Genomic DNA, 14,958 nt, shown 5'->3' with positions numbered 1-14,958 from the left:
ACCACGCCACCGAAGTAGACGTGCCCACAGGCTTTGGGGGGGGGGTGCTTAGGACAGCCACACCACGCCACGTCAAAGCCCTCTGTGGACACCGTAGTGCGCAACAGAGAGTTCAACAGTGGGGGGGAGGGGGCCCCAGTGTACCCTAGGCCGCGGCCCCATCAAGGGCAGAGAAGGCGGAGGAGGCCACCAAACGGTCACGGGAAGCACGGGGACTTCCGGGACCGCGTGATCTCCTCATGCACCTCGGGAGCGAAAGGCATTGGGGGCGGGGCCCAACAGCTGTCGGGTGCCGCCCCCAAAAACCAATCGCGCAACCAACCGACTGGGCTGAGTTCCACACCAGCGCGAGACCCGCGGCTGCCCGAGATAACATGGCTGTCAACTTTAGGTCAGATCAGGCAGTGCTAACACACCCGGAGGCGGAGCACAACCTAATCGTCATCCCCAAAGGACTCCAGCCCACCTTGGGATGCGGCGATCGACATCTCACTGCTATCCGAAGCGTGAACCGAACGAACGGGGCGTCAGAGACGGGCCGTAGATTCAATCCAACACTCACGGAAGCGATGTATAAGAGGGGGGCGTGGCCCGAGGAATGAACGTCGGGGTTCTTAATACCACAGCACCGCCCTCAGGTCACCCTGGCCACCAGCCAAAGTACCATCTCACTCGGGGACGGTAGATTGGGGTGTGGCAGAGGGGACTCTCTCTCCTCACGGAGATCATTGAGTCTCGACCGCGACATCGCGATGGTCACGCCCCCGCAATGGAAACGTGACACATCCGCAAACACTGCCCGAACGTGCTGAAGCCCAAACATGCTCGAGCAGTGAATGCGTCCACAGACAGCAGCGGAAAATCGATAGCACCCGGAAGTGCACGGGCGAGCCGTCTTGAAAAAGACGTGCCACGCGCAAGCTCTTTTTGTGAGAGGAAAGCCTCGCAGTCGATGCCGAAGCGCCCAGGGAAACACACACCAGCTGTCAAACGGACCACTGCGCAGATCAGCAGGCAGGAAGTATGCGATCACTGGAACGCGCCGTCACACCAACACCGACTGGAAAGCTGCTCGTCTCGAAGAAGCTGACAGAGTCTCAGAAGGCTGTAGGAGTGAAGAGGTAGGTACTCTTGGCTCCGAAAGCAGAACATAATGCGATATTGCCACGTACTTCCTTATATACTCACGCGGTGAGGCGGAGTTACGTATGCAAATTCCGCATGCCCCATGGCATTGGCACGCCATTGGGCGTTTTCTCTAAACTCGAAGTTGATAGGCTTCTAAGCGAAACCCCCATTCGTTAGTCACTAACGTTACGTCGTAGTGACTGAACGAAAGGGAACTGCAATTCATCGACTGGCTGCTAGGGACAGGATCCAGAAGGGAGCAGAATCTCATTAAGCCCCATGTTAAAATGGCCAACTTTAGAGCAGAATAAAACATGTTTACAGCCTGGTACAAATTGTGCTTTTGGTCTATACGGCTCATTTTGCCCTTCATGACAACTGTGAGGGGGGTGAATTTTTTTATAACTCATTCGTTTACATTATATAAAGCCTTAAAATTCTGCATAATTAAGGGCGTGGCCATTTCGAGTGACAGGTGGATAGCCATTTATCTGCTATCTGTTAGTCATCACGTCACTTAAGCTCCGCCCACGTCCCGCCTTTTTGCCCATTTTCTGTTATCCGGTAGTGACGCGCGATGACGCGCTGCCAAAATGGCTCGTCCCTACTTTGCGCTTCAGAACGGCTCATCAGAATCCTATGGGTGACGTCACGGACACTACGTCCATATTTTTTTTACAGTCTATGGTCCGGTCACAAGTGCAGCAGTCATCTACATCACACCGTTCAAATGGCTTTAGCGGGACAAAAATTCGTTTTGGCGGCTGAGAGAAATGGAGGGAAAGTTATTAATTTTCTTTTAACACCATTTAATATTTTTTAAATGAATAACGAAACGCAATGTGGCAGGCAGCCGGTGTTGATTCTGTGGCACACCACCACGAATTAGTCTATGTGTGGGAAACACTGATTTTCAAGTTTTACGGCTGTATGTTAATAGGGCTGGGCAAAAAAATTTGATTTTTCGATTAATCGTTTTTTAAAATGTGGTCGATTCAAAATCGATTCTTAGGGACCACGAATCGATTTTTTTTCCATATTCAGGGCTCTAATTTCGGCGTGGTATTCTGCGCATCATTTTAATCATTCCCGTTGGTCTCCCACTTATAATGCGGTAAATTCCTGCAAACATTAATTCACTTTAGCCTGTAGGTTGAGTATTTAAATATTCTAATTGTTCTAAAATTTGACCCCCCCATCCCTCCCCTTCCTTATTACAAAAATATAAAACATATAAAACATTTTTTTTTTTAACAGGGAACACCTGTTAGGTCGATTATGAATGGACTTTGGTTGTTATGACTGATCATGCTTAAATGCGCCGAATCAGGGACAGTTGCGTTCAGTCTGTGTGAAAAATAATGCACTGTATCTAAAGATTCTAGTCTTAGAATTTAAGAACCCTGGGGCCGGATTCACGAAAATCTTCTTAAGAAGTTAAGAAAATTCTTAGGAACATTCTTACCAACTTCTTAGAATTTTTCTTAAGTGCAATTCTTGAAAAATTCTCAATAAGTTCTCAAATATTTTCTTAAGAACATCTTAATTTTTTTACTTGAGAAGAAAATAAAAGGTGTTATATAGTGTTTTTTTTATTGAAAGGTACTGAAGACTCGCTGAATGAAAAACACCTCAAAGCCCGTCTTTTTGCGCTTCCTGCAGATTACCGTAGATATCATACAGACTATTTTCGTCGTGACTGGCTTGACGGGAGTTAATCACTCACACTCAATGTCGTGTTTTTAATGTGCCGTGTCTGTAAAATCGTTATTTTCAAGAACACTGCTCGGGTACCAAAGATCGGCCGTTAGATCTACACAAGACGAATCATATCTCAGAGACATCCGAGCCAGCGGCAGACGGCAGAAGGACTAGCTGAGGAAAGGCTGCTGTGGGCGGGGTTAACGAGCGCTGAACACCCGCTGATCGCCTGGATCTCACAACTCTGAAAACGGCAGATAAAATTGTAAAATAGGCGCTCTCTTTATAAATAAACCACAGATTTAATCTTTAAACAAGTACATTCTCACCTGAAAAGTCTTAAAACTACAATTTGTGAAACATTAACAGTTGTATTTTTAAATTACGCAGGGTTTCTCGTCCGCTATTGACGCTTGCTGGTTGGTGCGAACTGGTTGCTGGTTTTATACTCGTCCATATGGTACTATTAGTTATAAATATTATATTTAGCTAGCTACTGTTATGTTGTAATGCTTACTATTTGAAACACCCCAATAAATGTGTTAAACATCTTACATTTGGGTATTTAAGATATGTTGTAGGTTATCCTAACTTTAAGAAGTTATTTACGATGATTTTAAAGAACATTCTTTTTGTAAATATGAATACTTCTTACATTTTATCTTAAGAACAATCATAAGAAAAAAGATGAGAACATTCTTAAGAAAAGTTTTTGGGAATAAAAAATATTCTTATATTTTTTCTTAAGTTAGAAAATAAGAAGAAATTGTCAGTTAAGAATAATTTAATTCTTAAGAATGTTTTATGAATCCGGCCCCAGCTGTTGCTAGTCGTCCTCACAAAGATTTTATTAAACATGTATGCTGAGGAGATGCGTTCCTTGTAAAACATAATTCTTGTAATTTTATCAAACACAGTCTTTTTTATGTTTCTTTTGTATTAATTCACAAGTTAACTATTTTTAGGCTATTCATTTTGTGCTGCAGATGGAAAAAGGTGAAACTGCATTCTGTTAAAATTCAGAATAAGCAGTGATTTCTCTCACTTAAAAGTCGATTTAATAGAATAGAAGGGCGAAAAATATAAATAAATGGCGTTTTTACACTGGCAGTTTAGTTCAGAACGGGCCACGGTTTGCATGAAAAATTGGTAATATGAAAGCTGTCGTGCAGACCTGGGAGCGCACCAGGGTGCCCGAGAGGAGCGCCTCTGAGTTCGGCTGCACTCGAACTGTGCTGTGATTCACATGAACATTGCGAGAAACACGGACTCTGTGCGCTCTACAGCAGACATTTGGGTTTGCTGTATGTGTGTCGGATGTAGGGATGAAACGATTACCGGTAAAATTAAGTGACGGTTAGTAATATCGTTTAAAATTTAATTATCTTTAAAACCGCGTGTGATTATCACGATTTTGAAAACTGCCGGTAAATCCTGTCGAGTCAGCGTCAGTCTGGTGCAGGCGCAGCGCGCAATGCTGTATTTGAATGAGAAGAAATGGTAGATGGCAGTGACAGCGCCGGGAGAATTTTCAGACTTCTAAAAGGACCAAATCTGAGGTGTGGTCATATTTTGGCTTTTACAAATGTCCTGAGGGAAACTTAATCGAAGATGGTCACCTTGTCTGCAGAACATGCCAGAAGAAAGCCGCTGTAATAGGGGAATAGGGTTGGGAATCGTGAGAAATTTTCCGGTTCCGGTTCCGGTTCCGCCTAACGATTCCGGTTCCGATTCCGGTTCCATTAAAATTATTAAACAAATAGTGGTAAAGGAAAAAGGCACAATACGCAACTCAAACAATCCATTTTGTGTTTATTACTTGCTCTAAAATTTATTTACAGGTTGGCAATGTCAAAAAAGTCCTGTACTGTACATATATTACAGTATTAATTAAGCCATTCTTGCAACACATTGTTTTTCAAATGAACACCTCTGAAATTGTCTTATTTACATTTTATCTCTCTGTCTCTGAATAAAACCAAGTTATAAAATATATTTATTAGTTATATTTATTAATTAGTTGTATATTAATTTAATAGTAATTCAGTTATTCAGTGAACTTGTAAATAATAAATTGCAATTCAGCATTACAAAGGTAATTGTGCCTAAACGGTTACCTAGACCATGGTGACTCAACGGTTGACAAATATATATATATAGGCCTTTCACTATAAATCTGGTATAAGCCCTGAGGCACTCTCTGCTGTAGCAAATGTTTTGTCAAATTGCTAGTGCAGCCTCCTTTGCATGTTATTAACTTTTCACGTGTTACATTTTGCTTCATTATCATTCATTCTTTGGAAATGAATCCATACTTGTGACTTTCTCTTCGCCATGCTGGTGGTCAACGAGAAAATATCTGACGCAAAACCGTAAATGTGTAGCGCGAGGGCTTTCAGTGCTGAACTGCGTTGCACTCCTGGAAGCGGCAGTAATTAATATTCATGATGAGATGAGCCAGGGTTGCCAGGTTTTCACAAAAAAACCCGCACAATAGCACAATCGCTTCAACCCGCGGACATGAAACACAGCCCGCGGCAACAGTGGAAAACGGGAAAGCGGGAAAACCACGGACTTGGCAACACTGGCTGTCACTCGGATACGCTTCCAGCGCTTCGCACACACATTGCACCAGAACCGTTTTCGGAACCGAAACTTAGGAATTTCGCGCGGTTCTGGTATTTTTCAAAAATTAGTTTCGGTTCTGCATAAGAACCGGTTCTCGGTTCCCAACCCTATAGGGGAAACACTTCAAAACTACGAACGCAAGTGGACTTTGACCTCAATACCAAAACTACGTCTGGGAAATAATAACGTGAAGCGAACAAACAAATTCAAACAAGACTAGGGTGACATTAAGGGATAATCAGGGCTTGACATTAACAACCGCCATTTGCGGGTGTAACAAGTGTAACGTTATTTCGGCTGCACACTAGCCACTCTGGCTGTTGAACTTATTATTGTCTTCTCAAAAGTCATCTGTTATAATCGCGTTGTGCATTATAACCACTTATGTGTTTCTATTGAGTTTATCAATGCAATGTCTCATAATCAGAGGCGTTCAGATTAGCCGGAGTTTTGTTCAGAGCGCGCGCCGCTCTCACTCGCTGAAATCTGCACTCAAAACATAGATAAACGTGCGATGTACGCAGGAGATTCACTCATCATACAGTGTTTGACTGTTTTTGTTCTATTTCAGCAGCGAAAATAGTTTCAAACAAACACAGTAGAACCACAGCGCATCTGATATGACTGGAATAAAGTTGGTGAATTTAGGGACCGTCTCTTAAGTTACACACAACATTGGTAACGTTATACACATTTCAAACTTAGAATTTGAAGAGAATGACAGTCATAAAACTGACTGTAAAGTGTTCATCTAGGTGTCAGGTATGATGCACACCTTTTGATATTTAATCAAATAAACTGTCAAATCAGATGGAAATATGGATATGCATTATTTCACTAGGATACTGTTTGGGCTCTAACACATAATATGCTAGATTTATTGCTGAACACTGATGAGAATATTGCTTGAGAATATATTTACAGAGATAATATTAGAGATTATATTTACACAAAATTATTATTATTTATGCGTTATGCATTGCTATTGACGACGGCCATTATAAGAAAGGAAATCCCACAGAAGAGAATCTAGCTTAAAAAAGTGCATAGAGCTGCTTTAGTTATTTGTTGTTAACTTGTTGAAATGTTTTAAGTGCATCTGTTCTTTTTGAACACTTTCATCTCATTTGAACAAAACCGTGATAATATTGATAACCGTGATAATTTGGGTAACTATAATCGTGATGTGAAATTTCCATACCATTTCATCCCTAGTCGGATGAAGGCGGCTTTCTGCTGCATGCTTGCAAAGGGACTCTTGAGGAGACAGTGGATTGCCATTAATTTGTTGCCCTGATTGCCCTCGCAATGCGCGAATACACTGCAGGCTCGCTCTCGCTCGTATCCAAGATAAATCATCAACACTATCATCCCTTACATGTTTTATTTTTATTGAACTAAATACATTATAATCTGCTAAAACTAAAACTTTTCTGAACAAGAGTGCACCGAGTCCGTGTTTCTCACAATGTTCACGCGAATCGCGGCACAGTTCGAGTGCAGCCGAACTCAGAGGCGCTCCTCTCGGGCACCCTTGCCCTTGCTATGTTTTTGGGGGGCCTTACCACTCTGAAGTTTGGGAATCTCTGGTCTAAAAATAATTCTAGTAAAGTAATCAAATTTAAAATAACGCTGCATAGTTTATCATAGATAGATTAATGCTTATTAAAGCTGAAGTTATTCATGTCATGTTGTGTGCACTGTGGAGATCTCGCTCTCTCTCTTGGACTGCGAATAGCAAAAATGCATCACAGACAAATGGTTTAATATTATGGTATATAGAAATGGCTGGCGAGATAAAAACATCTTTATAGCAATAATAACATTACATGTATTTTTCTAAGTACCGACAGCAGAACCGATAACGTCCGAGCTTATCGATACAACGGTCTTTCAAAATTCAGGCCCGGGGCCCGTTTAAAGGGTTAGTTCACCCAAAAATGTAAATTCTGTCATTAATTACTTACCCTCATGTCATTCGACACCCGTCAGACCTCCGTTCATCTTCGAAACACAAATGAAGATATTTTAGTTGTAATCTGATGCTCTGAAAGGCCTCCATTGGCACAATGCACGGTTCACTCTCAAGACCCTTAAAAGACACTAAAGACGTCGTTACAAAGTCCATCTCACTACAGTGGTTCTAAAATAACTTTATAAAGCGACGAGAATAGTTTTTGTGTGCAAAAAAAACCTAAATAACGACTTATATAGTGCTGACCGATTTCAAAACACTGCATCATGAAGCTTCGAAGCGTAATGAATCAGTGAGTTGATTCAGCGGTTTGGATCGCCAAAGTCATGTGATTTCAGCCGTTTGACACGCGATCCGAATCATGAATCAACTCACTGATTCATAACGCTTCGAAGCTTCATGAAGCAGTGTTTTCAAATCGGTCATCACTATATAAGTCGTTATTGAAGGGGTTATTTGCGGACAAAAACTATTCTCGTCACTCCATAAAGTTATTGTAGAACCACTGTAGTGAGATGGACTTTGTAACGACATCTTTAGTACCTTTTATGGGTCTTGAGTGTAAAGTGCATTGTGCCAATGGAGGCCTTTCAGAGCCATCAGATTTCAACTAAAATATCTTCATTTGTGTCTGAAGATGAACAGAGGTCTTACGGGTGTCGAAAGACATGAGGGTAAGTAATTAATGACAGAATTTTCATTTTTGGGTGAACTAACCGTTTAATACCAGCTTCGGTACCCAGCCCTACATGTTAATGGAATATTTTTATGAATGAAGGCGTGTATCACTGATATTAGTAATATAGCTACTGATGTCTCAATGAAAATGTCTCAATAAGAATCAATGTCAGTTTTGTAAAAATGAGAATCGATTAAAATAAAAAAATCTATTTTTTTTACCCAGCCCTAATAAATAAGGTAATAGTTTATGTTTTACATATATATGATTTAGTCAATCAAGAGCAATCAACAAGTCTCTCTCTCGTCAGTTAACCTTTCTTTGCCATTTACATCTGACTGAACTACAAACTTTCCAATGACGTCTGGTTAAACGGATGCACTCGACCAGCTCACGCGTCTGTCCCGCTGCACGCTCAATCCACGCCACGTTTTTTCTCTTATCAGCTCGCACACCAAAGCAATGTTATGTTACTATATTTCGTTTAATATTCCACTAGTAAGATAGATTTACTTCATAGACTGCCTTTTTTATCCCCATTATGCCCTCTGTTGTCAGTGTTTCTTTTTCTAAACACAGACACTGTTTACACGCCTGGTATCGGTTGTTGGTATTGGAGTAAAAAAAAAAACCTTTTTACGAGTACGAGTACATTGAGCTCAGTATCGGCCCGATATCGATACCGGTATCGGTGCATCCCTAATTATTATTATTATCAAATTATGATTAATTATATTATACCCACATATGCCTATATTATTAATTATATTATAATTATTATTAAAGCTATTTTCAGAACCTCACCTGTATCTAGTCAGTTAGCAAATAGAACTCTGTGAAGTCCCTGATGAAGGAGATTACATGGGGGTTCATGTATGAAGTCTTCCGCTTCACCACTCTCCCAGTCGTTTTGCTCATCTGCTCCTTGGCAGTGCACTTGTTGGAGTCAGGATTAATCCTGACTAAAAACCTATGAACATGAGTATAGGAGTTAGGGATGGGACAATATGTACACATTAATGAATAACTGTAAGTGCAGTGAGCAATGTAGATCATACATAAAGGCCAGCTGACAGAGGCATTTCACATCTCAACAGGAGTTAGTCAAGGCAGTCTAACGTTACTTTCTCGATTATCATTCCTCTTCGAAGGTCGACTAGAGGCGCAATGGGATCCCAATGGACCCCATTTACACAACTGGACGACCTAGACTTTGCAGATTATATCACATTACTGTCCCAAAAAAACCAGGGCTCGACATTAAGCCTGCAAGGGTGTGGCACTGAATTTATTTATTTTTTTTGCTCCTAGTAGTGATGGTAAAGTTACTTACTGATTTTCTGGAAGTCCCGATAAGCAGTTGAAGGATCCGCGATTCCAAGATGGAAACTTCGGCAGAGGCCACGGGTGGGAAAAATACATTAACGTTAAAGGCTGTGAAAACGTCTCCGTTGGAGCTCTCACGGAAACGTTTTCGCTGAATTCCTCTCAGGCAAAAAGTTAAAGAAATCAACACAAAGACGAAAACAAAATAAATACAACCACAAGACAAAGCGTGTGTAAAGAAACAAAGTGTGTAAAGAAACGTAAATTTGAGAATTAACGGAGCTTTTCTGTCACTGACGACGAGACAGAAATTCAAGTGCTGCTTTTCTTTCGCGCTTTTTCCCCACACAGATTCTAGATCTTTCTAGACTGGGTAAGCCCCGCCCACTCTGCCGGCGCTTTGATTTCGCCCAGCAGCTCAGAAACAGCTCTGGAAACTTGCACGTTTATCTCTCCTGCTTCCGAAGTAGAAGTTCAAAACTCAAAATTAATCAGATGTTATTAATATTGAGATATATAAGCTCAAAAATAAAAACAATTATTAAGAATATATTTATTAAATGTATAAAAAATATTAATATTTTAATATTAATATACATAATTATGTGAATATACTATTGCAACTTATAACCAATGATCATGCTTAATTTCAAATCTGAGGATATCTCAAAAAATTATAAACCATGTCAGGGGAGACTTTGGAGAAGTTTAAGATAAGGCTTATCAAATATTGTATTGCCTTGTTAACACCCATTTACACCCAAACACCCATTTACAAAACAAAAAATATTCTTGGAATCTTATGTGAATTCTTAAAAAAATATATATATATTGTATGGAATAGAAAGCTGCAGCAGGTGCATCAGAGTACAAGTTACATGACACATTTTAATTTATTAATATTACACTTTTACTTAAAGCTCACCTTTGAGTATTTATATCATATTCCGGTAATGAATTCTGAACAACAATAATCTGGGGCCGTCCATGTGAAAGGGGTACAAAGAAAGATATGATAAAAAAAGAAAAAATTACAGTAGTTTACTTTACTATTTACAGTACTATAGTGGCTAAATTGTGATTTTTTTACAGTAATGCTTTGACTACTGTGATTTCAACTGTAATGCTTGGACTACTGTGTTTTTTACGGTCTTACTGTAAACTTTACAATATTCTACTGTAAAAATAGTTTACAGTACTGTTACTGTGAAATCGACAGTAAATAACTGTAGATTTCACAGCCATTTTTTACAGTGTAGCGGCAGCACATTTGCCTCTGCACCTGTGTCTAGTTTGAATCTTATATCTACGCCTAGGATGGTGGCTGTTGTGTACCACGCACTGTCCTTTATCTGCTCCATCTCATTCACTTGAGCATGTCTTAAAGTGCCAATAAACATGGAATCTATTTCATTGATTATGCTATGCAGTGTCTTTGCTCTGCTATCGTTGCGATTGGTCGCATGGCATACCTTGGAGTAGTGGTTACTTTTGCCGCACTCATAACATACTGCTCCGAAGTCTGGGCATTGACGTGGCTCGTGGCTCATGGCTCTTTCTGCATCTGCGACAGTTTTGTGTTATTGGTCTCTTACTGTTCTTGTTTCTTGCACCTGTTCCCCTCTGTTCTGTCATTTTTTTATTGCATTTACTTGAGAGTCTTGGACAACAGTGGCATTTTGCATTGCCTGTATTTGTGTTTTGGCTAACTCAGTTGCCTGCATACTTCCATCGCTCTGTGTAATGATAAATCATTGTCACAAAGTAATCTTTCTTTGAGAGAAGGATTTGTTATGCTAAACACCAGCTTGTCTCTAAGCATGTCATTCTCACTTTGGGCAAACTCACAGTCCTTGCTTTTCTGTCTCAGCTCTGTGATAAATCTGTCCACTGTGATGACCAAAATTGATGTCTCTCAAACACAAAATTTTTTGTGGGCTGCAATAGTTTTGGAATGCAGTGAGCACGTCATCCATCGTTTCATTCTCTTCATCAACGAGATTAATGGTGAGTGTATTGTACACTTCTAATGCCTCTTCTCCAATGGTGTGAAGCAGAATAGCCATTTTGACTCGCACTTCTTTGGCACTCGCTCCCGTCGCAGTCATATACAGCTGAAAACGTTGCTCCCATCTGCACCAATTTTCCGCTAAATTGCCTGTTAGCACTAGTGTCGAGGGTGGCTTGAACTGTTCCATGTTCGTCTGTGTGCTGATCAATTTATGTCAACAAAACTGTTCACGGTAATTACTCAGTCCACTGCAACTTCTGACACCATGTTGTGTTCTTGTGTCCTTATTTAACTTGTTCGTGTGGAGATATATGAATGTCTTATTGCTATATTTAATAACACCGTGAGACGGAGACTCCGAGCCTTGTGCATCCTTTACAGATACCAACACTGCCCAGGCATGAGCAATCAACATATGATCAGTACAACACATCAGTCCACTTAATCAAACACAGTGTCAAACCAAATCCACCACACTAGCAATGGTAAAATATGTTGCTGACCATGTGTTATCTATATTATCTAGACAATAACGCAAATACATACCTCAAAAAAAAAAAAAAATTAAAAAGTTGTAAACTTTATGGCAAAATATTTTTGATAACTCCCATGACTCGACATACACTAAATTGTCAAAAGTATTGGGACACCCCTCCAAATCATTGAATTCAGGTTAGGATGCTCATTTCGGTTAATGTTCCAGACCGACAACCACCGCTCATTATCCGAATATTAACCGTTAACTGATAAGATTATAATATTGAATTGGCATTAAATAAAAATACAATTGACAAGTGTCTGTGACCAGTTAAAGAGAACCTGAACCTGAAACAGAACCTGGATTCACATTATCAAATTTTTTACGCACCTGCAGCGTTTCTGACAACAGAGGAAAATAGAATAAAGTGATATAAATAAAAAGCATAAAATAAATAGGCCTGCACTGAATATTTTTCTCTTAAATAATTAACAAATTAAGATGACAAAACGAAAATACACTGAATCCGTTGCTTTGAAGAACCGGAATTTTTTTTTTCCCTGACAAACTACGTTTTTTTCGTCAAATAAAAATAGCAGGCCTACCTCTATCCACACCTTGTATGTTTTTTTTTTTTTTTTTAAGTAACATGTCTACGTGATGGTGGGTTGACAGTTAGACCCGCCGCAGAAAACACCCTCTCAGATGCCACTGATGCCCCGGGAATACAGAGATAATGCCTCGTTTAAAAAAAACGTTTTAAACCGTTTAACAGATAGTATCGTTTCACTGATAGTAACCGTATTTAACTGATTAATACCGGTCAAAATTCTTACTTTCGGTTAACGGTTAAACGGTCAATATGAGAATCCCTAAAGCAGGTGTTCCAATCACTTCCAAGCGTGGTACTGTGATAGGTTGCCACCTGTGTAATAAGTCCATTCGTGAAATTTCATTACAAAAAGTAGCTTCAGAAAGAAATATTTTGGGGTGAACTATACCTTTAATTTTGTTTTTAATTAATATGGAAATATGAAATAAAACTGCCAGTAGGTTGCGGTAAATGTCTAATGGAGTAAGTCATCGAGTCATTCATTCATTCTATTCGTTTGAATCATTGGTTCAGCCGATTCGTTCACCTGAACACGGATTCAGAAATGAAACGCCACTGTTTCACGAGTTCACACTTACATATAATTTATGGAGAGTAGTTTAAATGCGTATTTGGCGTGCTGTCCGGGGGGAGGGCTTCGAGCTCGGAATTTGGCCCGAACCCAGAGTACCCCCCGTGTATGTAAGTGGTTGATAAAATAAAAGTGTGGAGAAGGGGTGGTGGAGGGATGCTGGAAACTGTCAATGAATGGAGGCAAGACTGCTGCGTGTATATATACCTCTATTGTTGATTAGCTGAGAGCTCTCCACCTGTGTCAATTATCTGAACGTGCTCCTCCCGAACTTTGTTCATAAAACATCATGTATTGCTCAGATTCAGAGGCAAACAGTTCTGCTTTGTCTTTTTATTTTCGTTGGCAAAACTGAGCAAAACAGACAATATTGTCTAAAGCAACACAATATTAACTTTCTTATCTATTTTATTAAACTGTTGTATAGGATCAGTATCACATTTGCACTCGTCTCATGCTATTCTGGCCCCCAAAAAACTTAACTTGTGCGATATTGCCTATAAATCATGATGTAAATGTGAGGGCGTTTTCACATTGGCAGTTTAGTTCGAAACGGGGCACGGTTCACATGAAAAATTGGTAATATGAAAGCTGTCATGCGGACCCGGGTGAGCTAAGCTCAGGGGTACCGAATTTGAGACTGCCTGAAGGAGGTGGTCTGAGTTGCGCTCAAACTGTGCCGATTCACGTGAATGTGAAAGTAACATGGACTCGGGTACACAAGAAAAGTAACCTGCACATGTGTTTTATCAGAGGACAATGTATTTAGTTAAATAAAACACATATAAGGGTCTTCATCACACAGTGAGTTGTTGCCCTGCATCATATTCTTCATCAATCAACTGTATGAAATGTTAGAAGACCAAGTAGGTCTGGGGGCGGGGCAAGTGCATTAAATGCATTAATAATTTTACCGTAACTAATTAATCTAATTAAAGCATTAAATCGACAGCCCTAGTTTACTCTCAAAGTAGAGTGGACTTTCAAAGCGATCCCCAATTCGTCGGTCAGTTCTGACGTACGTCTCTGTTCCCTCCTTCAGGGATCGAGGGTTACCGAGACGTAACCGAGACGTCATCTTAGTTCAAGCAGTGCACTGAGTGCAACAGGGTGCAGAAGCAACCATATAAGGCTTTTGGCTACCAGATGCATTGCAAGCTGAATTGCTGAAAGACCCTGTCAAACCAGGACTGTCCAATGTAAACGGGGATGTCTGGTCACCCTATAGTATATGGAGTGTTGTGGAGATTGTAGTTCTAGTGATTCCAAATCCATTGCAGTAAGACTTTAAAGATGTGTGTAATTTATTCCTTTCTTGCTGAATCAAACAGAATTGCAAACAGGTTTCTCCAAACTCTGTTCTTTCCTGTAGCTCAGCATGGCGCTAGCAACGCCAAGGTCATGGGTTCGATTCCCAGGGAAAGCAAGAATTGACAAAATGTAAAATGTGTACCTTGAATGCAATGTAAGTCGCTTTGGATAAAAGCGTCTGCCAAATGCATAAATGTAAATGTAAATGTAAACTCTCCAGCCATCTGCCATAGATAGTCACGTCCAAACTAATCTCAATGGTTTATTCAATATTGTCAGTTAAATTGTTACAAATATGTTTCCTATATTTCATGTATGTTTTATATTAATGGCTCAAGGGCATTACAGCATTTTTTGTTTAGAGGGTTGTAATGATGTCTCCCTCTCTTTCTGTTTCAGAGTGTCAGTGCAATAAGTGTGGTACTGCATCATGTGATGACAGGACAGGTGTGTGTCACTGTAAGCCTGGGGTCACAGGTCACCTCTGTGACAGGTGTGAGGTATGGACATTTACAATTTTATTATTAATTCATCAAG

General features: G+C 40.2%; 1 protein-coding gene across 2 annotated transcripts in view; it reads left to right on the top strand.

Annotated features, from left to right (window-relative positions):
• lama4 (laminin, alpha 4) overlaps positions 1 to 14,958 on the top strand; it is a 186,382-nt gene that overhangs the window by 76,196 nt on the left and 95,228 nt on the right. For both annotated transcript variants that reach the window (XM_079831493.1, XM_079831492.1), the window contains exon 6: positions 14,821 to 14,921. In XM_079831493.1, coding sequence (XP_079687619.1) covers positions 14,821 to 14,921 — 101 coding nt within the window. The remainder of the gene's footprint in view (positions 1 to 14,820; positions 14,922 to 14,958) is intronic.

The sequence above is a fragment of the Gobio gobio genome (assembly GCF_949357685.1).
Source record: "Gobio gobio genome assembly, chromosome: 12".
NCBI classification, from domain to species: Eukaryota; Metazoa; Chordata; class Actinopteri; order Cypriniformes; family Gobionidae; genus Gobio; species Gobio gobio.
This window is presented reverse-complemented; position numbering and strand designations above follow the sequence as displayed.